At 42.6% G+C, this 27,681-nt stretch overlaps 1 protein-coding gene across 1 annotated transcript; it reads left to right on the top strand.

The window, feature by feature from the left end:
• LOC138888645 (uncharacterized mitochondrial protein AtMg00820-like) lies at positions 1 to 27,681 on the top strand. Its single transcript, XM_070170546.1, has 2 exons — positions 1 to 115; positions 27,137 to 27,681. Exons 1-2 carry the CDS (start codon positions 1 to 3, stop codon positions 27,679 to 27,681), a joined length of 660 nt encoding a protein of 219 aa, XP_070026647.1.

Here is a 27,681-nt window from a genome sequence, read left to right as displayed (position 1 = left end):
ATGTCGATTAATGATGAAGCTATTGCTACTCAGTCCACAACTCTGAATTCAGCTCAATCAGTCGATCAAGTTGATCATCACAATCCTCTGTACATACATTCATCTGACACACAAGGTTCGGTTCTTATTTCTAATCAATTATAAGTTTCTGAGAATTACTCGATTTGGAGTAGATCATTAAAAATTGTATGCATGGCAAAAATAAATTAGGCTTGTTTTAGGAACTTGCAAAAAGAGTAACTATGATGTTAGTCTTCATGAACTATGGGATAGATGCAATGCAATAGTGCTAACATGGATCATGAATACAATATCTCCAAAGTTGCTTAGTACTGTAATCTATGAATCGGATGCCTATGCTGTTTGGGAAGATCTTAGGGAAAGATTTGACCAAGAATGCTTCTAGGGAAGCCTAACTGCATAAGGAAATAGCCACACTAACACAAGGAGCATCTTTTGTATCCATATAATTCTCTCGACTAAGAGAACTTTGGGAGTATGAAACACTAACTCCTCCCCCTATATGTGGTTGTCCTGAGTCAAAAAGTCATGTTGAGCACTATCAACTTCAAAAGATTTATTAGTTTCTCACTAGGCTTAATGACTCGTATAAAAATGCTAAGGTGTTAATGACTAGACCACTACCTAATATGAATCAAGCTTATGCTATGATCATCAATGTTGCAAGTCAGAGGATCAATGAAAAGGGTGTGTGTCGCTCTAATGATACTAACGAGGATACTGTCACACCTCCTTTTTCCGCACCCGAGGGGCGCAGGGGAGTTTTTCCAATTAAAGGACAATCAAAAGGGGATTTATTTGTTTATTTCAGAGTCGCCACTTGGGAGATTTAGGGTGTCCCAAGTCACCAATTTTAATCCCGAATCGAGGAGAACAATGACTCTATATTACAGTCTGCGTACCAGAAATCCAGATAAGGAATTATGTTAACCCGGGAGAAGGTGTTAGGCATTCCCGAGTTCCGTGGTTCTAGCATGGTCGCTTAACTGTTATATTTGGTTTATTTATCTGATTTTAAATACAATATGAACTTATGTGCAAATTTTAATTTTTAAACCGCTTTTATCATTTACTGTTATTTTATAAGACTTGCAACGTTGTGAAAATATATCTCGAGCCACATTGCATCAATGCACCCGTGATTGTTGACATATTTCGACTCGGTTGAGATTTGGATTTGGGTCACATAAATGTGCACCCGGATTAAGGAGAATAAATTATTAAGACGTGCCTAAAGCAACTAGCGTATTGTTGTTTTGGGTAAGGCCAAAAAATTCGCTAAGCGGCCTGTCCCGAATTCTAAGTGTTTTAATATATATACAGTTGGAGGGCCCCGCAGCTGTGTATATTTTATTTGACGAGGCTCGTCTCGTTCTACTTTTAAAAGGAATTCGCGACGTCATGGATATGCCTCTCGGATCACGTCACAATCAATGTACCCGTGATTAGAAATACATTTCGAATCCGTCGAGATTTGGATTTGGGTCACATAAATGTGCACCCGAGTTTAAGAAGGTAAGGTTTATTAAAGCGTATCCTAAAGAGACTAACGTGTTGTTATTTTAGGAGGGTTGTGAGATTTGCTAAGCAACCCATCCTGGAAACTAAATGCTTCAATAATATACATTTAACAAGGGCCCCGCATCTGCGCGTTTTGTTTATTTCATCGAGGCTCATCTCGTTCTTATTTTAAAAGGATATCCTATAGCGACTACGTTTCTTGTCGTGTTTGTCTCTATCAATTGAAAACAGTAGATAGTCCTAATTAATTACATACTTGCAAGTTGTTTGTAACGGAATTCGGAAATGCTTAAAAAAATCAGGACCGAAGCTGCGTGCACAGTCAGCCGAACAAATAATCATGGGCCCAAATCCAGCCCACGCGCGGTTGGCCAGACCTGGGCTACTGCTTGTTTGATGCGAGCCCGCTTGGTCTGTTTCGACCCGGGCTCGAACTTTGTGGGGTTGAGATTGTAAACCCTATGTTCTTTATCTTAAAACATGGTTTTAACAGTTATATGGCATTTTATGGTAAAGGAAAGAACTTAATTAACAGTGTACGATTTTCATGCTTGGCATACATTATAGGCTTATACTACACCATTGCACTAGATCTAAGATACAACCTACTGCCTTAGGCATACTCTTATCACCATCCCATGTACACAATTCAACTACCATTCGTTAACAGTTGTTGGGCCTGAAGGCTATTTCCAGCATCCAAAACAAGAATAAAATTCTTCTACATTACATGATTTTTAATGCAACAATCTATGCATACAAAGACATTCTTCAAGTTTTCTTATTTGTATTCATCCTCAATTTTCCAATTACATCTGACAGTGTATTATGTGTGTACCTGGTATGGAGAACAAAAGAAGAAAGGAATGGTCAGTCGGGCAGTATGCCACAAACACAGCAGCAACAGACACACAGCAACAACACAGCAACAACCAACAAACCAAGTGTTTTCCACAGCCACAGACAACCAACAATGTCTCCCAGAATACAAGAACTAGCAGATAGTCGAGTACCAAGCCAGCAATCCCAGGAAAGAGTAAGGAAATAACAGCAATAACTGAGGGTTCAAATGCAGTAAAACCACCAATTCAACAACCACAAACAACTCAATCAATGCAAGCAATAGAACTTGGCCAAGACAGCTTGACCAATATGCACTCTTATACAGCTTTCAGGCAGTGTTTGGTTACAATGTCTATTGGAAACCACCTTATGTTTATACTGTTATGATTTGGGACTCACTAGACCTCTCTTCAGACTAAAGTTTTTCAGCCTTTTGTTTTTGTTTTTTTCTTTTCTGAAGACTCAAAAGTCCAGCCCCTTTTAAGTTCTCAAATGGCCTATTTATAAGCCAAATGAACCAGTGTTGTTAAGCTGCCTCCCCTGCCAATTGGCAGAATACCCATACCCTTTAAGCCCATGCCTAAGCATCTTTGGTGCCAGCCCCTTTGTTCCCCACACCTGATTTTTTTTTAATCAAGAGTTATGGGCATCATTTTATTATTCATTTTAAGCCCCATACTCTTGTGTCTTGTTCCCCATTGGTATTAGTTTAATCCCAAATTAGTACCCTACTTGTCAGTTTATTTAAACTAATCTTTCTGTCCTTTTTAATACCCCAGAATACCCTTGTTAACCCTTGATTATTACTGCCCTGCCTATTGCAGCATCAGGGCATTCTTGAACTGATGAAAGTTCAAATTCAAGACTGCCTGGACTGAAACTTTTCAGTCAGTTTTTACAATGCAAACAAACCATTTCAAACAATGCTGGGGCATTCAGTCAGTGGCAAAGTTCAATTAGTCATGCGACATTATTAGCTCATTCGATTTATTAGTTATGGAAAACTAATCGACGACATTTATTGAGTCGAGTATACTAATTATAACAGGTAATAAATAGTCGCTCATATAAACAATACATTCAGGGACCTAAAGGGTATCAGACAACTTTTGTTCAACTACTGGGGCCTATATAAGTTATTCATGCGACGACTATACTAATCGGACATGCTTATCATAGGATACATTTAAATCATACACAGAAACAATCGACCAAATAAAAGGTCTTTACTGAGAGGAAAGAAATTAAGAAACTATCAGAAAATAACAAACAATTACCACAAAGCAATGCTAATGACTTAATCAGCAATTAATATAAACGAAAAGGGAAAGAAAACTTACCGAAAAATGTTTAAATCAAACAGACCCAAATCCGACTCAACTCTGCCCATTTGAGGCCGAACAAATTTTAACCAGGGTGTTCTCACATGAGAACACCTTGGTTAAGATCCATTGAACCTCAAAACCCCTTTCCAAGACCGGCCGGATTCCCCGGGTGCATGTGTTCTAAGGTCTGGATTTTCAGATCTGGATTTTTGGGAGTTGTGGGTAGATTTGGACCAAACCAAGCTTGGTTTGGTCACGAGGAAGGTCAGGGGGGTGTCTGGTATGAAGATGGGGTAGTTTGGCATAGGTCCGGGTTCGACTCAAATCTTCAAATGAAGATTCGAGACGAAGGAAAGTGATTCGAGGCTAGGGAGTAACAGATCCATGTTCAGGAGAGTGAGGGGGTCTTAGGGTGTTCGGGAGGTGGCCACCGGCGTTCATGCCACCGGGTTTTGGTGGAAGGGAAACTAAGGCGGCTTGCTAGGGTTTGGGGGTTTCAGGCTGGGGAAGGAGACGAGTGAGGGGTGAGGTTCGGATAGGGGGTGCGGGGTAAAGGGCTGAGTTTATATATGGGGAGGTTGATCGGATCTGAGCCGTTAGATCAGATGATTTCAACGGCTTGGATCTGATGGTGAAAAATGAGACGGGGTCGTTTGGTAGTTAAACGGGTTCGTTTGGTTTAAGTGAGGGGTTGGCTCGGATTGGTTCCTGGGTCAGGTTTTGAAACGGGTTACTGAAAGGGGTCCTGAGCCGTTAGATCGTCCTGGACAGACGGCTCAGATCAAACGCCTTTATACAGCGTCGTTTGGGAGGTTTGCCTGAGGCCTGGTTCGGACTGGGTCTGAATGCTGGTTTTGGGCCCTTTTTTTGTTTCAATTTCTGGGCCCAAACCGATTTTAATCCCATTTTTTTTGTTTTCTAATTTCATTTTCTTTTAAAACAAAACAAAAAAAAGAAAATAACAAATAATAAAAATAATGAAATTAAAACTAAAAAACAAGGCAACAAAATATTTAAGTAAATAGACCTAGAACGAACGATGCACATATATATGTTTTGAATTTTCTTTTAATGACACACATTTTTGTATTTTGTTTGATAATGATTAAATGCAAAAATGGACAGACCCTCGAAAGACTAACAATACATGTCATGAAAAATTTGTACCGCGGGGTCACTTGTCACTATTTTTATATTTTGTTTTCCTTTTGGAGTGATTGCTCGTGAAGCAAAAATCACGTGCTTACAGCTGCCCCTCTTTGCACGAAGACACGAAGGGTTTTCGCGCAAAGATAAAGCGAGCGATTTTTGCCCGTCCGAATACTCCGTGTGAAGCATTTTTTGAAAAAGATTTGACCGAACCTTTGCTTCAGAGGTTTCCTACATATCCTGGGCTGAACAGGAATCAGGTCAATGTAGTTCGGGAAATTTTGGTAGCTGGGACTACCGTGTGACTGTATTGCTTGCTGTTGTTGTGCGCTGTTGTATGCTGCTGTAGGATGCTACTGCTCAACCGATCTCCCTGTTACATTGCTCTAAAAAGGAAAAACAAGAAGCTAAGCTAGACTGAGGATCATGAAATCTTATCCATCTTCAACTTGTTCTTGTTGCCTTGCTTTCTTGTCGGCTAACGCTTTCCTCTGATGCCTTTATCTTGTGACTTTGGGAGATGATGCTGGTCCTTCGCTGCCGTTTGAATGCCAGTTTTCATCGCTTTGCTTGATCCGCTGGGAACATGCCCTCTTCTTCAAGCCTTTTAATTGTTTCTTTGGTGGTATGACTTTTCATCAAAATTGTTATGTTGGGCATGTTATAACGTTCCCAAACTGCTTCTTTTGAGACGCTTTCCTTTTTTCCTTTTGAATTGCGCGCTTGCCTCTGCAGTTGTCTGCTTCTTGGTGCTGGGGATTTTATTGTTTCCCGTTTGGGGATCTCTGTTGTACCCTTCCATCTTCAGGTGGGGTGACTGATTCCAAAATCTAGAGCTGAATGTATTCCCGCATTATACTGGTGGGCGACCTAGAACTTAAAAGTATTCTCGCATTATACTAGTGGGCGACCTAGAACTTAAATGTATTCCCGCATTATACTGGTGGGCGACCTAGAACTTAAAAATATTCCCGCATTATACTGGTGGGCGACCTAGAACTTAAAAGTATTCCCGCATTATACTGGTGGGCGACCTAGAACTTAAAAGTATTCCCGCATTATACTGGTGGGCGACCTAGAACTTAAAAGTATTCCCGCATTATACTGGTGGGCGACCTAGAACTTAAATGTATTCCCGCATTATACTGGTGGGCGACCTAGAACTTAAAAGTATTCCCGCATTATACTGGTGGGCGACCTAGAACTTAAATGTATTCCCGCATTATACTGGTGGGCAACCTAGAACTTAAATGTATTCCCGCATTATACTAGTGGGCGACCTAGAACTTAAAAGTATTCCCGCATTATACTGGTGGGCGACCTAGAACATAAATGTATTCCCGCATTATACTGGTGGGCGACCTAGAACTTAAATGTATTCCCGCATTATACTGGTGGGCGACCTAGAACTTAAATGTATTCCCGCATTATACTGGTGGGCGACCTAGAACTTAAATGTATTCCCGCATTATACTGGTGGGCGACCTAGAACTTAAAAGTATTCCCGCATTATACTGGTGGGCGACCTAGAACTTAAATGTATTCCCGCATTATACTGGTGGGCAACCTAGAATTTAAATGTATTCCCGCATTATACTGGTGGGCAACCTAGAACTTAAATGTATTCCCGCATTATACTGGTGGGCGACCTAGAACTTAAATGTATTCCCGCATTATACTGGTGGGCGACCTAGAACTTAAAAGTATTCCCGCATTATACTGGTGGGCGACCTAGAACTTAAATGTATTCCCGCATTATACTGGTGGGCGACCTAGAACTTAAATGTATTCCCGCATTATACTGGTGGGCGACCTAGAACTTAAAAGTATTCCCGCATTATACTGGTGGGCGACCTAGAACTTAAAATTATTCCCGCATTATACTGGTGGGCGACCTAGAACTTAAATGTATTCCCGCATTATACTGGTGGGCGACCTAGAACTTAAAAGTATTCCCGCATTATACTGGTGGGCGACCTAGAACTTAAATGTATTCCCGCATTATACTGGTGGGCGACCTAGAACTTAAATGTATTCCCGCATTATACTGGTGGGCGACCTAGAACTTAAATGTATTCCCGCATTATACTGGTGGGCGACCTAGAACTTAAATGTATTCCCGCATTATACTGGTGGGCGACCTAGAACTTAAAAGTATTCCCGCATTATACTGGTGGGCGACCTAGAACTTAAATGTATTCCCGCATTATACTGGTGGGCGACCTAGAACTTAAAAGTATTCCCGCATTATACTGGTGGGCGACCTAGAACATAAATGTATTCCCGCATTATACTGGTGGGCGACCTAGAACTTAAATGTATTCCCGCATTATACTGGTGGGCGACCTAGAACTTAAAAGTATTCCCGCATTATACTGGTGGGCGACCTAGAACTTAAAAGTATTCCCGCATTATACTGGTGGGCGACCTAGAACTTAAATATATTCCCGCATTATACTGGTGGGCGACCTAGAACTTAAAAGTATTCCCGCATTATACTGGTGGGCGACCTAGAACTTAAATGTATTCCCGCATTATACTGGTGGACGACCTAGAACTTAAATGTATTCCCGCATTATACTTGGTGGGCGACCTAGAACTTAAAAGTATTCCCGCATTATACTGGTGGGCGACCTAGAACTTAAAATTATTCCCGCATTATACTGGTGGGCGACCTAGAACTTAAATGTATTCCCGCATTATACTGGTGGGCGACCTAGAACTTAAAAGTATTCCCGCATTATACTGGTGGGCGACCTAGAACTTAAATGTATTCCCGCATTATACTGGTGGGCGACCTAGAACTTAAATGTATTCCCGCATTATACTGGTGGGCGACCTAGAACTTAAATGTATTCCCGCATTATACTGGTGGGCGACCTAGAACTTAAATGTATTCCCGCATTATACTGGTGGGCGACCTAGAACTTAAATGTATTCCCGCATTATACTGGTGGGCGACCTAGAACTTAAATGTATTCCCGCATTATACTGGTGGGCGACCTAGAACTTAAAAGTATTCAAATTGCTTCCCCGTTCTTCCGAGAAAATTTTCGACAATCGGCAGAAAATTTTCTGCCCCGGTTTTGGTGACTTCCTTGGCGTTGCATCTCGCTGTCATCGTCAATCCTTTGTTTTCCTGCAGCAGACAAAAGGATTTAATCAGTTTTAATCGTGGTGGTAGAGGGTGCCTTTCTGGCGAGCAATTTTTCTCTCTTCCCCTTTTCTTGCTCTTTGTCCCCATAATTGGTTGGCGGGCAAAGTTGCCTGTTGGGGGTCTCTAGCCTGCTGGGGATTGGTTTTCAATTTATCCCCTTTTCTGCTTTCTTTTAAAACACATGATGTGGGAGTCTGCTTCTAACTCCCGAAACCACTCCCTTTTGGAGCTTACTTCTTCCAACATTTCCGAGCACAATCCCTGCATTGCCTGGGACCGGCCTTTAAGACTGTTTGTATTATCCTGCATTGGATGAATTCCCCTTCGGTTCCTGGTTTAAGCTTTGAAAAATCCTTTCAAGACACATTTTAGGAAAAGAAATAAAAGATATGGAAAGGAGAAAATCTTTCTGAACCAATATTTTTTGTGGGAGGAGACAATCAAAAGAACTTATCTGGAGGACACAACTGGTCCCTGTGATTATGGCGTGCACCATAGATTCCGACCCAGTCTATTTGTATCAATTGATTTGCCCGATGGTTTGACTTGCTGGGGATGATAAAAGAGTGTTCATTTCGTTTCGAATGTGGTAGCTTTGCTGATCTGTCTCGTCGCCTCATAGTGCCCTTCGAGGGGTTTTCACTAATGAGACTCTCTCTTTTCTCTCATCTCCCGGCGCCTTATGGTGCCTGTGAAGGTTTTCACCAATAAGACTCTCTCATTTCATATCCCTCGTCTTACATCGCCTCTCGGTGCCTGTGAAGGTTTTCACCGATAAGACTCTCTCATTTTATTTCTTTCGAGGAATCGGGGCGTTGTAGATACGACCCTCTCTTCTGGAGACTCCTTTGACTATCAATTCATTCCCAGTCTGACGATCCTCTTCTTTGCTAGGGATCGGTGTATTATTCTCGGTCTTATTTGCCTGACTCAATATCTCTTGAACATTGATCGGGAGGTCTTTTGGACGTTGACGTTGGTTCTGGTGTGGGGTTAAAGAAAGGCTATAAAAATGAAAATAATTTGATGGGTGATGTGCTACAACTTTTGGAATCAAACCTTTGTTGGAACTTAAAACATAACCTCTGCCCCAGTTTTCTTGCTTGGGGAATTTATTTTTTACACTTATGTTGCGCTATGTGCGTTACGCACACTGTGCCTATTATGCACACTATGTACATTATGCATCCTATATTCACTATGATGCATACTATGACCGAGCCGTGAGGCGCCTACGTATCCTCTTTGAGGAATCAGGTCAAACGTAGTTCCCACGGTTTTGTATTTGTGATTTTATCTTCTTTTTTTTTTTCCTTTCCTTCTTCTCATTTTTTTCCATGTCTTTTCTTTTTCTTTTTCTTTTCTTTTCTTCTTTTTTTTTTCATATCTTTCCCCTTAGTGATTCCAAATGAGGGGTATTGAAAGAATTGCTTAAGGCTCAAAGGGGGAAGCGAGGGTTAAAAGTGTTTGGATAGAAGAAAGAATTGCCTCCGTCATCTCATTATTCAACAAATGCCAAATACAAACAAATAAACCAAAAATTGCCATAATTAAAGAAGTTACGCATAATATCTCTTGACTGCATCTGAATTGATAGCCATGTCGACACATCTACCTTCGACATCTGTCAAACACAAAGCACCGTTGGACAATATTCTGGTCACGATATAAGGCCCTTGCCAATTTGGGGCGAATTTGCCTTTTGCCTCGACCTGATGTGGGAGGATCTTCTTTAATACCTGCTGCCCTACTTCAAATTTCCTAGGGCGCACCTTCTTATTATACGCTCTTGCCATTCTCTTCTGGTACAGCTGACCATGGCACACTGCTGCCAATCTTTTCTCATCTATCAGGCTCAACTGTTCCAATCGAGCTTTGACCCATTCATCATCATCAATCCCGGCTTCAGCGACAATTCGGAGGGACGGAATTTCGACCTCCGCTGGTATCACGGCCTCAGTTCCATACACCAACAAATAAGGAGTTGTGCCTATGGAAGTCCGGACGGTAGTGCGGTAACCCAACAAGGCAAAGGGTAATTTCTCGTGCCATTGTCTGGACCCTTCCACCATTTTTCGCAGTATCTTCTTGATATTCTTATTGGCTGCTTCGACTGCTCCATTTGCCTTAGGACGATATGGGGTGGAATTGCGGTGTGTAATCTTGAATTGTTGGCATACCTCTCTCATCAAGCTGCTATTAAGATTCGCACCGTTATCCGTGATGATCACTTTTGGGATCCCAAATCTGCAGATGATATGGGAGTGAACAAAGTCCACCACTGCCTTCTTGGTTACTGATTTGAAGGTTTTAGCCTCAACCCATTTGGTGAAGTAATCAATGGTCACTAGAATGAACCTATGACCGTTGGACGCTGCTGGCTCGATGGGCCCAATGACATCCATGCCCCATGCTACAAACGGCCAGGGTGCTGACATCGTATGTAACTCTGTTGGCGGAGAATGAATCAAGTCTCCATGTATCTGGCACTGATGGCATTTCCTCACGAAAGTGATACAGTCGTGTTCCATGGTGAGCCAATAACACCCTGTTCGAAGGATTTTTCTTGCCAATACATATCCACTCATGTGTGGCCCACAAACTCCAGCATGTACCTCTGCCATAACCGTCGTTGCTTGACTGGCATCTATGCATCTCAACAATCCCAAATCCGGGGTTCTTTTGTACAATACTCCTCCACTGAGGAAGAAACCATTCGACAAACGCCGAAGGGCTCTTTTTTGGTCTCCAGAGGCATGTTCTGGATATATCCCCATTCTGAGGTATTCCTTGATATCATGAAACCAGGGTTCGCCATCTGCTTCTTCTTCTATGGCATTGCAGTAGGCGTGCTGATCACGGACCTGGATGTGTAGAGGATCAACATACATTTTGTCAGGGTGGTGCAGCATTGATGCTAAGGTGGCCAAGGCATCCGCAACCTCATTGTGAACTCTCGGGATGTGTTTGAACTTCACCGATCGAAATTGCTTGCTCAGATCATGCAAGCATTGTCGGTATGGTATGAGCTTTAGATCTCGTGTTTCCCATTCACCCTGAATTTGATGTACCAAGAGGTCCGAGTCTCCCAAGACCAAGACGTCTTGGACATCCATGTCAGCAGCCAAGCGCAGACCCAGAATGCAAGCCTCATACTCGGCCATATTGTTGGTGCAATAGAAGCGTAGTTGAGCCGTAACAGGATAATGCCGTCCTGTTTCAGAAATGAGTACTGCTCCTATTCCAACCCCTTTTGCGTTTGCAGCTCCATCGAAGAAAAGCTTCCAACCCGGTTCCTCAGGTAATTCCAACTCATTCGTATGCATCACCTCTTCGTCAGGAAAATACGTTCTTAAGGGCTCGTATTTTTCATCAACGGGATTCTCTGCCAAATGGTCTGCCAGTGCCTGGGCTTTCATGGCCGTCCTTGTTACGTAGATGATATCAAACTCTGTGAGCAGAATTTGCCACTTTGCCAACCTACCCGTGGGCATAGGTTTCTGAAAGATATACTTCAATGGGTCCAAGCGGGATATGAGATAAGTAGTATATGAAGACAAGTAGTGCTTCAACTTCTGAGCTACCCAAGTTAGGGCGCAACACGTTTTCTCGAGTTGAGTGTACTTGACCTCATGCACTGTGAATTTCTTGCTAAGATAGTAGATGGCCTGCTCCTTCCTTCCTGTGTCATCATGTTGCCCCAGTACACAACCAAATGAATTTTCCAAAACCGTCAGGTAAAGGATTAGGGGCTTCCCGGGCTTAGGCGGGACTAACACGGGTGGATTAGACAGATACCCTTTGATTTGGTCGAAGGCCTCCTGACACTCTGCTGTCCAACCTACCGCAGCATCCTTTCTCAGCAACCGAAATATAGGCTCACAAGTTGCTGTGAGTTGAGTGATGAACCTGCTGATATAATTGAGTCTACCCAGCAAACTCATTACCTCTGTTTTGTTCCTTGGCGGTGGCAAATCTCGGATGGATTCAATTTTGGATGGGTCTAACTCAATCCCCCGTCGACTGACGATGAATCCTAGCAACTTTCCTGATGGAACCCCGAATGCGCATTTGGCCGGGTTAAGCTTGATATCATACCTCCGGAGTCTTTGGAAAAATCTCCTTAGGTCTGCTACATGGTCCTCCTGACGCCAAGATTTGATGATCACATCATCGACGTACACCTCAATTTCCTTGTGTATCATGTCATGAAACACCGCAGTCATTGCTCGCATGTATGTTGCCCCAGCGTTCTTTAACCCGAACGGCATTACCCGATAGCAGTAGGTTCCCCATGGCGTAATAAACGCTGTCTTCTCAGCATCCTCCTCATCCATTAGGATCTGATGATAACCTGCATAGCAATCCACAAAGGATCCAATCTCGCACCCTGCGCAATTGTCGATTAAGATATGAATGTTGGGCAGCGGAAAATTGTCCTTGGGACTTGCTTTGTTGAGGTTGCGGTAGTCAACGCACACCCTGATTTTTCCATCCTTCTTTGGGACTGGTACCACATTGGCCAACCACTCGGGATATCGAGTGACCCGAATGACCTTCGCTTGTAACTGCTTAATCACTTCTTCCTTGATCTTTACACTCATTTCTGTTTTAAATTTCCTTAGTTTTTGCTTGACCGGAGGGTATGCCGGGTCAGTGGGTAATTTGTGAACCACTAAATTGGTGCTTAATCCAGGCATATCATCATATGACCAGGCAAAAACGTCTTTGAATTCCCTGAGAGTTTTGATCAATTCTGCTCTGACATTCGGCTCAATGTGGATGCTAATTTTGGTCTCTTGGATGTTATTAGCGTCTCCTAGATTCACGGCCTCGGTGTCATTTAGGTTAGGCTTGGGTTTCTCTTCAAATTGGCACAGTTCTCGGTTTATTTCTTCGAAGGCTTCACCTTCGTCACATTCAGATTCATCGTCACAAACGACCTTTTGCATCATTGAGTCGGTTTCAGATTGATTTATTAGACTAGGTCGAAGATCCGCTGTGCATGCCATGTCATTAGAACCAGTAAAAAGAGAACTGTTCAGAAAGAAAAAGAACAAAACAAAAATTAAAATGGGACAAAAGAAAAGAACTTTATTAAATTTGCGGGATAAAAGGGTTCACACTTTTACAAAACGAAAGTAAAATTGGGATTACACCCTTGAATAATCCGATCAAACAAACAAACAAACAAAACATTAATCAAAGCCTACTACCAAGACTCCCCTCGGACAGGAAGAGGAGTAACCGTCCAATTGTTGGTCTTGGCCTCAGGCCCCACAAATTGTATCTCTGCTCTGCTGGAACCTTCTCCAGCTTCCACCATACTGACATCCGCGAACAGCCTCTCAAAACTCTGATTCAGGTCTTCATTTATACCGATCAAAGGTCCTCGAATCTTTGGGATCGCTGACCCCTTGGCACTTGCTTTAACAAAAGACCTTGAGAGGCGTGGCACTGGTTTAGGCAGAAACCAGACCCTCTTCTTCATTCTTCGCGCCTCCTTCCTGTCTGCTGCGGTTGGTTTGAACCCCAACCCGAAGGTTTCCAGATTCTTAGGAAGGGAAACAGGTTGGACTATCCCTTGAAGTTCAACTCCCAGGCCTTTTCCCGGCACAAATCCATTACCCAGCATTTCTGATACCATCATGACTGTTGCGGCAGCTACCCTAGGGTGCGGGATGATTTCTCCTTCAGAAATTTTGTTGGCCGACCCTGTATCGAGAATCTGGTAGACCCAAGGACCTTTGTCATCAGTGGTCTCTATGAAAGGCACAATGGTTCCGCCCATGGTGCATGTTGTATCCTCGCCGTGCAACACGACCTCTTGTCTTTCCCACTCGAACTTCACCGTCTGATGTAGGGTGGAAGGCACCGCTTTGGCTGCATGAATCCAGGGTCGTCCTAACAGCAGATTGTAAGAAACTGTGGCATCTAACACTTGGAATTCCATGGTAAACAGGACCGGCCCAATGGTCAGTTCAAGTACAACATCCCCCACAGTGGTTGTTCTATTTCCGTCAAACCCCCGGACACAGATGCTATTCTCCCGGATTCTTCCACGGTCGATCTTTAACTGGTCCAGGGTGGATAATAGACAAATATTGGCGCTTGAGCCGTTATCCACCAATACTCGAGTTACCACCGAGTCTTCATATTTGACAGCTAGGTATAGAGCTTTGTTATGCTCTGTACCTTCCACCGGTAGGTCATCATCTGAGAATGTTACCCTGTTCACCTCGAAGATCTTGCTGGCAATGGTTTCCAGGTGGTTTACAGAAATCTCACTGGGTACATGAGCCTCGTTCAATATCTTCAACAGGGCCCGACGATGCTCCTCAGAATGGATCAGCAACGACAACAGTGAGATCTGGGCCGGTGTTTTTCTCAGCTGTTCGACCACAGAATAGTCATGTACTTTCATCTTCCTCAGGAATTCTTCAGCCTCTTCTTCTGACACTGGCTTCTTGGTTGCCACTGGGTTGGTTTTTCTTAACTCCACCGGAGCAAAACATCGACCTGATCGAGTCAGCCCTTGCGCTTCACAACTGACTTCTTCCACCTGTTTTCCTTGGTACGTCACCACTGCCTTTTCATATTTCCAGGGCACAGCCCTGCTGTCAATCATCGGCAGTTGGACCACCGGCTTTATGGTCACCCGTTCTCTACATACCCCTTTCAACATGACTGCCGGTGTGGGCAGGATCCCTGGTATTACCAACTTGCTTGGCTCGGGTTTGCTTGCTATGACGGACGGGCTCTTCCCCAATATCACTACCGGCTTGACGCCTTTTCCCTATGACTGTACACTCATTCCTCCACTGGTTAAGACTTCTTTCGGGGCGGCTTGGATCATCATCACTGTTTGTGAGGGTTTTCTTAATTCTCCTACCTCACACACCAACTCAATCATGTGAGTTTCGTGGTGCGCTGGTAGTGGGTTTTGGTTGATGTTAGGAGCCTCCGGTGTCTGGACCTCGATCTTATTGGTGTCAATAAGATCCTGTATGGCATGCCTTAACTTCCAGCACTTCTCGGTATCATGCCCGAGCATCCCTGAACAGTATTCACAACTGATTGATCGATCTACATTCTGAGGTGGGGGATTTGGTTCCCGAGTCTGGACAGGACTAACCAAACCCAATTGCCGCAACTTGTGGAACAAAGTGGTGTAGGTTTCTCCCAGCTCCGTGAAGGTTCTTTGCTTCCGCAACCTGTCATTCCTAGCATCTGGATTTCCCCGGAAACCTGCCCCTGAAGGGTTTCTATATGCCCTTGGTGGAGGGTAGGTGTTTTGTGGTGGTGCATATATGTTCTGGGGAGCCGGTGCGCGCCATTGTGGGCGAACCGGAGGCTGAGTGTATACCTGGGCTTGGTGTACGGAACAATGTGGTTCTCGAGGTGGATAGAAATTTTGTGGTGGGTTGTATGGGTAGTTTGACCTGTGAGGCCTGGGTTGGTTGTAGTGCGGCCTGCCAGCCCTGGACCAACTGCCTGCCTCGATCGTGGCAACCTCTTCTTTCTTTCTTCTCAGCGCACCCCCGTGCCGCTTTGAATAGCCTGGGTTGTGGCCTTAAGTGCCGAATAGTTCAAGATCTTGTCCGACCTCAAACCTTCTTCTATCATGACCCCTATTTTGACCACCTCGTTGAAAGATTTTCCAACCGTTGTCACCAAGTGACCAAAGTAGGTTGGATCCAATGTCTGCAAAAAATAGTCCACCATCTCTCCCTCTCTCATGGGAGGATCGACTCTAGCTGCTTGTTCTCTCCAGCGGAACCCGAACTCGCGAAAACTTTCCCCGGGTTTCTTCCCAGTTCTCAATAACGTGAGACGGTCAGGGACTATCTCCAGATTGTACTGGAAATGACCTGCAAAAGCCTGCGCCAGGTCATCCCACGTGTACCACCTGCTGAAATCCTGCCTGGTATACCATTCCAGTGCAGATCCGCTCAGACTTTGGCCGAAATAAGCTATCAAAAGCTCATCCTTGCCTCCTGCCCCTCTCATTTTGCTACAGAATCCCCGCAAATGTGCCATGGGATCACCGTGCCCTTCATATAAATCAAACTTGGGCATCTTGAACCCAGCCGGGAGTTGGACATCCGGGAAAGGGCACAGATCTTTGTATGCCACGCTGACTTGATTGCCCAGCCCGTGCAAGTTCCTGAAGGATTGCTCCAGGCTTTTGAACTTTCTCAACACTTCATCCTGTTCAGGGGCCTTAACCGGCTTCTCAACCTCTGCCGGTACTTCCAAATGTGGATTGTAAGCCTGTGGTTCGGGTGCATGGAATGTAGGCTCAGGGGGATAGTATTGTGTATCGTGAGCCTGAAACAATGGCTCACTGGTCGTTCGCTGCAAAGGGGCTGATGCAGGTCCCACAAAAATGGGAATATTGGGTGTTGGGAGAGGTTGATGGGGTGGTGGAGCTTGGGAATCATGAGGGCTTCTTTCTTGATGATAGAGGGGATTTGGGCGGCTTGTGGAAGGGCCAGAGTGAGGGTACTCCGGCATGTGTCCCAGTGTTTCAGGACTCTTTTGTGTTTTGGCTAGGGCTAGTTGCATTGCATTCATTTCTAGTCCCATCCTTTCAATCTTTTCCATCGCTTCTTTTAACAACTGGCTCATCGGCCTTTCTTCCTCATTGCTATTCTCCGAAGTAGGTCATGCTTGTTGCTACCGGTCCTTTGGATCTGGTTTGGTATGAATGTGTTGCCAGAATTCTTTAACAACTAACTGTCTGATATCAGACAACAACAAACTTTGTTAGTGTTAGAGCTTAACAGATTTGATCATAACACATAGAGGATGCAATGCACCTAGGCAGTTAACCGTTTCTACATGCTTTGCTTCAAACAACATGCGTCATCCCGGTTTGCTCATTCGTCTCTTTAAAGTATTTTGCGAAACCCTGCGTTTTATTTTATTTACATTTTCTTTTCTTTATTTATTAAAAGCGGTCGAATCTTATGGGGATTGCCTACGTATCACGTCCCCGCGTGAATCAGACCAGGCGTAGTTCTGCCTTAAAGTAAAGACACATAGAAATTCTTCCGGAGTCACTTAATTTCATTATCAAAATTTGCTATTACACATTACTTCAAACAAAATAGCAACAGTACAGACTCCAGGGTTTTAAACTTGGTTTGAGGAAAAGAAAACAACATTGGGGAAACAACAAACAAAACAACCAGGACTCGATCAACAACTAATTTTCCAACTTAGGGACCCACGAGGCATCTTTCGGCCCTTTCGCGGCCCTAGGTGTAAGGTCTCTTTGCAAGCCCTTCAACTCGTTCATAATCCGATGGACGCAGCCCATGATGGAAGCAATGAGGGTTTCTCGAGGTGTTTGCTCGCACGTCAAACATTTTAGGTAGATGTAATGCCCGATTTTGTCAATTCTTGCTCGAATGTCGTCCCTTTCTGCGAACAACTGCCTTATCTGTCGGCTCTTTAATCCTAGCATTTGTGCATTGGTGGCGAGCTGATCCTGGAACATATCCATTTGCCTTTCCATCTTTGTCATTGCATTGTAATAGCGTCTCCTGTCGGCTTGGGCATCTTGTGTTTGCTTGAAGATCCGCTCTTGCAGGGCGGAATTTGTTTCCTTTGCTGCTTTGACGCTCAGTTCACAATTCCTCATGACTTGCTGTAGGCGCTTCCTCCGGGCCATTGTACCTTCTGCCCATTTGACCCTCATCCTTGCTATGCAAGCCTCTGATTGGTCTAATTCATCTTGGCTCTGGATGACCTGATTTCTCAAACTGGCTATCAATCTTTCGTCGGAGCGACGCTTCTGTCGGTCGATGTTATTCTTACTGGCTTGGCGAAGGCGGGCCCTCAGGGTTTGGTTCTCTTGGGCTAACTTGTCTTTTTCAGCCTGCTCTTGGGCGACTTGCACGTTGTTTTCGAATACCATCCTTTCAATTTGTCGCTTCAGCTTCCTAATTTCAACCAGGTAACCTTCCTCTTTTGCGAGCCAGTCCCATTGTTCTTGTGATGACTCAACAAAACTTCGGAGGTGAGGCCGTTTGGTTGGCCGTTTCACGATGCTCTTCTTGTTCTGCCAAGTGAGATAGGCCGGCGAGACTTCACCCTTAGACACATCATTTACCCGGTATTTGCCGTCAAGTACTGGCATTCACTCCATATGCAACGAACTGTCTTTTCAGGAAATTGGCCGTCACTGCTGACCTCGACTGCATAAGTGCTGAGATCTTCGTCCGGGTGTAGTACTTGACATCTTCCCAACTGTCTCATTACCCTGTAAGGGGCATAAGGTTGAATACCCCTGAGTCCCATCAAGAGGAAGTGAGGACCAGTGGCGGGCATGTATATGATTTCTTCCACAGAAAGCCAACCCAAAGTCCAGTTTATTTGGTCTGCGGTGATGATCCGGAGATAGGATATCCATTCTTCAAACCCTCCCGGTGATCGGAAACCTGAAACCCTTAGGCTATAACCCTCGATGCAGCCCCCATTTGTAGACATGTAGCGCATATACTGAGGGTGGTGACACAAGTGTTCGATCATCCACATCTGTAACAACAAGTTGCACCCTTCGAAGAAGTCTGCTCCAGCCTTACAAGCCGTGAGGGCTCGGTATATTTCTGACATTATCATGGGAGCAAGGATGCTTTTATCGTTGGTAATCAGGACTTTGACGATTCCAGCCACTTTCAGGTCGATATTTCTATCTTTTCGGGGAAACACCACAAGGCCCAAAAATGCCACCATAAAAGCGAACCGCCTATGCTCATTCCATTTTACCAGATTTCCCCTGCTGCAAACACCACTTTCTGGATCATTGAATCCTCCTATGCTCCCGTACCTCTGGTATATGAATTGTAGGGTAGAAAAACCTCTATCCAGTTCAGCGTATGGGACTCCTTTGCTTATCTTCAACAGATCCATGAATTTGTGTGAATTCACAGCCCTTGGAGCGATCAGGTATTTGTGTCTCAAACCTTCAGTGACGTCCATGTAACCCGCCATTTCCTCTAAGGTTGGGGTGAGTTCAAAATCTGAGAAACGGAACACGTTGTGGGCCGGATCCCAAAATGTAACCAAAGCCTTTATGATGTCGCACCGAGGCCTGACTTTCAACAAATCAACCAAACCTCCCAGGTGCAGTTTGACCTTGTCTTGCTCTGACTTTTCCAAATCCTCCCACCATAATCGCACTTCCAGGGGGATTTTGCTTCTAACTGTTACCGGCAAACTTGGACTCATGCTCATTCTGCATGTTTATTGGGGTGATTAAGCAAAGATCCAGATTCATTGGACTCAAATACCAAATTGACACACTTCTAAAAGACAAATGAAATTTGGTTGTTTTCGAAAAAGTATGATGTTACCCTAAGAACTTTCGTTCTTTGGATTGTACCTATATTTTGAAAAACAAGCTGAGCCCGATGGGGGTTGCCTACGTGTCCCGCACCATGCGAGAATCAAACTGACGTAGTTCGGGCATAAATCGAATTTTAGGGACACCCTATTTTTCTCTTATAAATGAATCAAAGACTCTCTCTTTTTTTTCCTTTTTAAAACAAATTAATAAGACACACATTTTTTTTTCAAAATTCTGGCAGAGCTTTAACCATTTTTGTGACTTTTCAAGAATAAATAATTAACCCCCTAACCGTTATTCCTCTTCCTTTTCCAAACATTCCCGATATTCAGGAACTGGTCAGCATGCAAGCCTCGAAACAAGTAAATGCATAAAGCAAACAGGATGTAGCAAGATGGTCTTTATTCTCAGGTTGCCTGTCCTAGACGGACACAACCCCTGTGCTGAGTCCCCTAAGTCAAATGCACATGATGCAAATAAGCGTTCCTACTAGGGATCCGGCATGAAGTTATGTTATGCTAAGCTGTAAAACCTAGGTGTTTGTTCTAGACCTGGCTTACCCGAGCGGACAACTCGAGCCAAGGATGGGAGCTTGTGTACCGGTAACCAAAAGGCCATCCGATTTTGCAACTCCTCCGAATCCTCGTTCTATTTTGGCATATGACACTAACAGAAAGAAGCCACGACCAGCGTGCGCTTCTCAAGAGAGAAGAGAAGGGTTTCGGCACAGTTTATATGTACAGTTCAAATAATATCAAAGCGGTAAAAGCAGCAGTTAGCACATTAGGATCAAAACATGTAATAATCAGATAATAAATAAAGCCAAATAATAACAATTATTCTAAGCTCGAATTCTTAACCCTGAACCAGTGGTTCTGGGTCACCGGTCCCCAGCAGAGTCGCCAGAGCTGTCACACCTCCTTTTTCCGCACCCGAGGGGCGCATGGGAGTTTTTTCCAATTAAAGGACAATCGAAAGGGGATTTATTTGTTTATTTCAGAGTCGCCACTTGGGAGATTTAGGGTGTCCCAAGTCACCAATTTTAATCCCGAATCGAGGAAAAGAATGACTCTATATTACAGTCTGCGTACCAGAAATCCGGATAAGGAATTCTGTTAACCCGGGAGAAGGTGTTAGGCATTCCCGAGTTCCGTGGTTCTAGCACGGTCGCTCAACTGTTATATTCGGCTTATTTATCTGATTTTTAATACAATTATGAACCATGTGCAAATTTTATCTTTTACCGCTTTATTATTATAATTATTATTTTTTAGGAATGTGAACATCGCTTAAAACATATCTTTGGATTGTGTCACATGAAATGCACCCACAATACGAAACATATTTTATTTGATGTTTTGGATTTGGGTCACATAAATGTGCACCCGGATTAAGGAGAATAAATTATTAAGACGTGCCTAAAGCAACTAGTGTATTGTTGTTTTGGGTAAGGCCGAAAAATTCGCTAAGCGGCCTGTCCCGAATTCTAAGTGTTTTAATATATATACAGTTGGAGGGCCCCGCAGCTGTGTACATTTTGTTTGACGAGGCTCGTCTCGTTCTACTTTTAAAAGGAATTCGCGACGTCATGGATATGCCTCTCGGATCACGTCACAATCAATGTACCCGTGATTAGAAATACATTTCGAATCCGTCGAGATTTGGATTTGGGTCACATAAATGTGCACCCGAGTTTAAGAAGGTAAGGTTTATTAAAGCGTATCCTAAAGAGACTAACGTGTTGTTATTTTAGGAGGGTTGTGAGATTTGCTAAGCAACCCGTCCTGGAAACTAAATGCTTCAATAATATACATTTAACAAGGGCCCCGCATCTGCGCGTTTTGTTTATTTCATCGTGGCTCATCTCGTTCTTATTTTAAAAGGATATCCTATAGCGACTACGTTTCTTGTCTTGTTTGTCTCTATCAATTGAAAACAGTAGATAGTCCTAATTAATTACATGCTTGCAAGTTGTTTGTAACGGAATTCGGAAATGCTTAAAAAAATCAGGACCGAAGCTACGTGCACAGTCAGCCGAACAAATAATCATGGGCCCAAATCCAGCCCACGCGCGGTTGGCCAGACCTGGGCTACTGCTTGTTTGATGCGAGCCCGCTTGGTCTGTTTCGACCCGGGCTCAAACTTTGTGGGGTTGAGATTGTAAACCCTGTGTTCTTTATCTTAAAACATGGTTTTAACAGTTATATGGCATTTTATGGTAAAGGAAAGAACTTAATTAACAGTGTACGATTTTCATGCTTGGCATACATTATAGGCTTATACTACACCATTGCACTAGATCTAAGATACAACCTACTGCCTTAGGCATACTCTTATCACCATCCCATGTACACAATTCAACTACCATTCGTTAATAGTTGTTGGGCCTGAAGGCTATTTCCAGCATCCAAAACAAGAATAAAATTCTTCTACATTACATGATTTTTAATGCAACAATCTATGCATACAAAGACATTCTTCAAGTTTTCTTATTTGTATTCATCCTCAATTTTCCAATTACATCTGACAGTGTATTATGTGTGTACCTGGTATGGAGAACAAAAGAAGAAAGGAATGGTCAGTCGGGCAGTATGCCACAAACACAGCAGCAACAGACACACAGCAACAACACAGCAACAACCAACAAACCAAGTGTTTTCCACAGCCACAGACAACCAACAATGTCTCCCAGAATACAAGAACTAGCAGATAGTCGAGTACCAAGCCAGCAATCCCAGGAAAGAGTAAGGAAATAACAGCAATAACTGAGGGTTCAAATGCAGTAAAACCACCAATTCAACAACCACAAACAACTCAATCAATGCAAGCAACAGAACTTGGCCAAGACAGCTTGACCAATATGCACTCTTATACAGCTTTCAGGCAGTGTTTGGTTACAATGTCTATTGGAAACCACCTTATGTTTATACTGTTATGATTTGGGACTCACTAGACCTCTCTTCAGACTAAAGTTTTTCAGCCTTTTGTTTTTGTTTTTTTCTTTTCTGAAGACTCAAAAGTCCAGCCCCTTTTAAGTTCTCAAATGGCCTATTTATAAGCCAAATGAACCAGTGTTGTTAAGCTGCCTCCCCTGCCAATTGGCAGAATACCCATACCCTTTAAGCCCATGCCTAAGCATCTTTGGTGCCAGCCCCTTTGTTCCCCACACCTGATTTTTTTTTAATCAAGAGTTATGGGCATCATTTTATTATTCATTTTAAGCCCCATACTCTTGTGTCTTGTTCCCCATTGGTATTAGTTTAATCCCAAATTAGTACCCTACTTGTCAGTTTATTTAAACTAATCTTTCTGTCCTTTTTAATACCCCAGAATACCCTTGTTAACCCTTGATTATTACTGCCCTGCCTATTGCAGCATCAGGGCATTCTTGAACTGATGAAAGTTCAAATTCAAGACTGCCTGGACTGAAACTTTTCAGTCAGTTTTTACAATGCAAACAAACCATTTCAAACAATGCTGGGGCATTCAGTCAGTGGCAAAGTTCAATTAGTCATGCGACATTATTAGCTCATTCGATTTATTAGTTATGGAAAACTAATCGACGACATTTATTGAGTCGAGTATACTAATTATAACAGGTAATAAATAGTCGCTCATATAAACAATACATTCAGGGACCTAAAGGGTATCAGACAACTTTTGTTCAACTACTGGGGCCTATATAAGTTATTCATGCGACGACTATACTAATCGGACATGCTTATCATAGGATACATTTAAATCATACACAGAAACAATCGACCAAATAAAAGGTCTTTACTGAGAGGAAAGAAATTAAGAAACTATCAGAAAATAACAAACAATTACCACAAAGCAATGCTAATGACTTAATCAGCAATTAATATAAACGAAAAGGGAAAGAAAACTTACCGAAAAATGTTTAAATCAAACAGACCCAAATCCGACTCAACTCTGCCCATTTGAGGCCGAACAAATTTTAACCAGGGTGTTCTCACATGAGAACACCTTGGTTAAGATCCATTGAACCTCAAAACCCCTTTCAAGACCGGCCGGATTCCCCGGGTGCATGTGTTCTAAGGTCTGGATTTTCAGATCTGGATTTTTGGGAGTTGTGGGTAGATTCGGACCAAACCAAGCTTGGTTTGGTCACGAGGAAGGTCAGGGGGTGTCTGGTATGAAGATGGGGTAGTTTGGCATAGGTCCGGGTTCGACTCAAATCTTCAAATGAAGATTCGAGACGAAGGAAAGTGATTCGAGGCTAGGGAGTAACAGATCCATGTTCAGGAGAGTGAGGGGTCTTAGGGTGTTCGGGAGGTGGCCACCGGCATTCATGCCGTCGGGTTTTGGTGGAAGGGAAACTAAGGCGGCTTGCTAGGGTTTGGGGGTTTCAGGCTGGGGAAGGAGACGAGTGAGGGGTGAGGTTCGGATAGGGGGTGCAGGGTAAAGGGCTGAGTTTATATATGGGGAGGTTGATCGGATCTGAGCTGTTAGATCAGATGATTTCAACGGCTTGGATCTGATGGTGAAAAATGAGACGGGGTCGTTTGGTAGTTAAACGGGTTCGTTTGGTTTAAGTGAGGGGTTGGCTCGGATTGGTTCCTGGGTCAGGTTTTGAAACGGGTTACTGAAAGGGGTCCTGAGCCGTTAGATCGTCCTGGACAGACGGCTCAGATCAAACGCCTTTATACGGCGTCGTTTGGGAGGTTTGCCTGAGGCCTGGTTCGGACTGGGTCTGAATGCTGGTTTTGGGCCCTTTTTTTGTTTCAATTTCTGGGCCCAAACCGATTTTAATCCCATTTTTTTTGTTTTCTAATTTCATTTTCTTTTAAAACAAAACAACAAAAAAGAAAATAACAAATAATAAAAATAATGAAATTAAAACTAAATAAAAAGGCAACAAAATATTTAAGTAAATAGACCTAGAACGAACGATGCACATATATATGTTTTGAATTTTCTTTTAATGACACACATTTTTGTATTTTGTTTGATAATGATTAAATGCAAAAATGGACAGACCCTCGAAAGACTAACAATACATGTCATGAAAAATTTGTACCGCGGGGTCACTTATCACTATTTTTATATTTTGTTTTCCTTTTGGAGTGATTGCTCGTGAAGCAAAAATCACGTGCTTACAGATACTGCAATGAGGAGTAATAGAAATTACAACACTAATGAGGCTGCTACAATGATGAGTAATATAAATTACAATAATAATGGATGATTCAAAAACAATGCAGGCTTTACAAATACTGGATATACTGAAGGCTATAAGTCTAAGAACTCATTCAATAAGTCAATAAGTTACTGTGAGTACTACAAGTGCAAATGACATACCACGGATAATTGTTTCAAGTTACATGGTTACCCTAGTGATTTCAAAAATAGGAAAAGAGGAGGAACCTTTAATGCTCAAGCCAACAATGTAAGCAACTATGAAAGTCAGCCCTCAGAAACACAAAGCAACTCCTTGGGAAGTTTTGGACTCAGTTCTCCTGCTCAATTCTTCACTCTAGAGCAATATTAGCAGGCAGATGATGAACAAAGGCAAGGATGTTAAACATGTAGCTAATTCAGCAACTGCAGGAACAACAAGTAAAGTACATGCTTTTATGTCCACCTTGGTGAATCATAACTGGATAATAGATACAGAAGCTTCTAATCACATGGTGCATATACTCTCTAGTGAAAAGGCCACTATTACACACATTGAGATCTGTTTTTTTTTTCAAAAATAAGAAAGTTCAGAACATATTACATATTCTAGAGTTTAAGTAGAACCTACTCTTAGTTTCTAAGATTACAAAAGATTTAAGGTATATGGTGGCATTATTTTATGATTTCTGTGTATTTTAGGAACTCTTCAGTGAGAAGGTCCTAGGATTGGTAAAGAACAACTTGGTCTCTACATTCTCATGGCTGAATATAGACAATCTCCTGAGCAACACTTACTACCAACTATAAATACCATAGTTAGTAGTACAAATAACTGTGCTAATAAGAGTAACACACAATCCTGCAATAATTTTCCTTTGTGGAATAAGAAGTTAGGACATGTCCCTCTAAAGGTGTTACAAAAACTACATAGTTTACATGATTTGCATCTGGTTGATGATCACTGTACTGTGTCCCCTATTGCAAAATAATCAAGACTTTATTTTCCTTTTAGCTCTTCATATTCTACCTCTATCTTTGATCTTGTGCATGCAAATGTCTGGATCCATATTGGACACCTACTCATAATAGCAAGTGGTACTTCTTAACCTTGGTAGATGATTATTCAAAGTATATCTGGATCTTTCTCTTAACCACTAAAGCTGATGCTATTGTTCTATTGAAAAACTTCTTAGCAATGGTTGCAAATTAGTTTAGAACTGCAATTAAATATCTAAGAACAGATAATGAGACTGAATTTATTAGGGGTGCTTATTGGGCAGATAATTATGCTTAACAGTTCAGCATAACAGTTATCGGATTATAAATATAGTAATCCGCTGGCCATCCAATAAGATAACGGGCGGATTGATATCATATTAACAATTATTGGGCAGTTATCGGGTAACCTATCAACTAATGCAAATAGAAATTTTTTGAACAAATCATTCAATCAATACCAACCAGTTTCAAATTAATACCAAATTTTTAATACCATCTAAGATCTAACCAAACAGTACTTTTGAATTGAAGACTCTTCAAGACTACTCATACGATCATACATGTATTAACCAAATTTTTAATACCATCAAGACTACTGAAATTTCGATTTTTTGACTTCTCAGTCTCAGTTCATAAGAGAGACGAGACTGGAGACTTCTCTACCTCTGGTGGCTGCAGACAATTGAGAATTAGAAAATAGAAACTAGGGATTTAGCCATTTAGGGTTTTACTAGTACTTTATATACATAGGGGAAAAAACATAAAAAAATTTAACAGGTTAACGATTTGCCCGATAAGAAAATTGAGTAATCCGCCCCCTAACCATTAAGCTGTTAACTATAAAATCTCAATCCTTTCACCATTTTATACCCCGATAATATGACACTAATAATCCAATAAGTCATCAGTTTGGTTCAGTTAATGGTTTCGGTTCAGTTTTGAACAGTCCTAGAATTCATGGATGACCAGGTGACTTCTTTATTGCAAAGTCTTGGAATCCCTCATCAAAGCCCCTGTGTGTACACACCTCAACAAAATAGAGTTGTTGAGAGAAGACACAGATCAATTTTAGACATGGCTAGAGCACTCAGGTTCCAGGCCATTATGCCACTGAGTTTTTGGGGGTGAATGTGTGTCCACATCAGTCTATCTGATGAACAGGTTACCTACAATTTTACTTCATGGTAAAACTCATTTTGAAGCATTATTTCAGAAAGTCCCCTCTATACAATATCTCAGATTATTTGGAAGTTGTGCTATGCCACCTAAGTGTAGAAGATAGACAAATTCAGTCCTAGAGCAGTTCCAGTAGTTCACATGGGGTACTCTTCTTCTTAAAAGGGCTATGTCCTATATGACCTACATTCTAAGAGTTTCTTTGTGAGAAGGGATGCTTTGTTCAAGGAAGACATTTTTCCCTTTAAGAATATGAAGTCTGGGTCTCCCATCTATTTCCTATCACAGAGTTAACAGAATCATCACTTACAGACATGGTTGATCAGCAGTCATCCTCAGAGTGCATTCCTCTTGCTACTCAGTCACCTTTTCCTAGCTCTATTAGTGATGATCACTCAGCACCTTTGCCTACTGAGGCCTCCAATTAACATTCATCATCTCTTGCAGAACTCAGGAGATCTTCCAGACCCTCTAAACCTCCTGTGTGGCTCACTGATTATATTGTACAACCTAAGAAGTTTTCTTGTCAATATCCTATCTCACCTTACGTGTCTTATGATCAGCTTTCTCCTGCTTATCAAGCTTCTCTAGCTACTCACTCTACTATTGTTGAACGTAGTTCTTTCAATGAGGTTGGTGCTGATCCTAAATGGGTGAAAGCCATGCAAGCTGAAATTTTAGATTTGGAAGAGAACAATAACTGGTCCATAGTAGACCTGTCTCAAGGAAAGATTCCTATAGAGTGTAAATGGGTGTTTAAAGTCAAATATTGGTCCAACGGTGAGGTGGAAAGCTATAAGTCCAGATTGGTAGCCAAGGGCTACCGTCAACAAGAAGTTTTAGACCAGATAGAAACTTTCTCACCAGTAACCAAAATGGTTGCTATGAGAGCTGTTGTTGCTCTAGCTGCTGCTTCTAGTTGGTATATTTTTCAGATGGATGTGCATAATGTATTTCTGCAGGGTGAGTTAGTGGAGGAGGTCTGCATGTAA

Source organism: Nicotiana sylvestris, chromosome 3 (genome assembly GCF_000393655.2).
Source record: "Nicotiana sylvestris chromosome 3, ASM39365v2, whole genome shotgun sequence".
In the NCBI taxonomy this organism is placed as follows: domain Eukaryota; kingdom Viridiplantae; phylum Streptophyta; class Magnoliopsida; order Solanales; family Solanaceae; genus Nicotiana; species Nicotiana sylvestris.
This window is presented reverse-complemented; position numbering and strand designations above follow the sequence as displayed.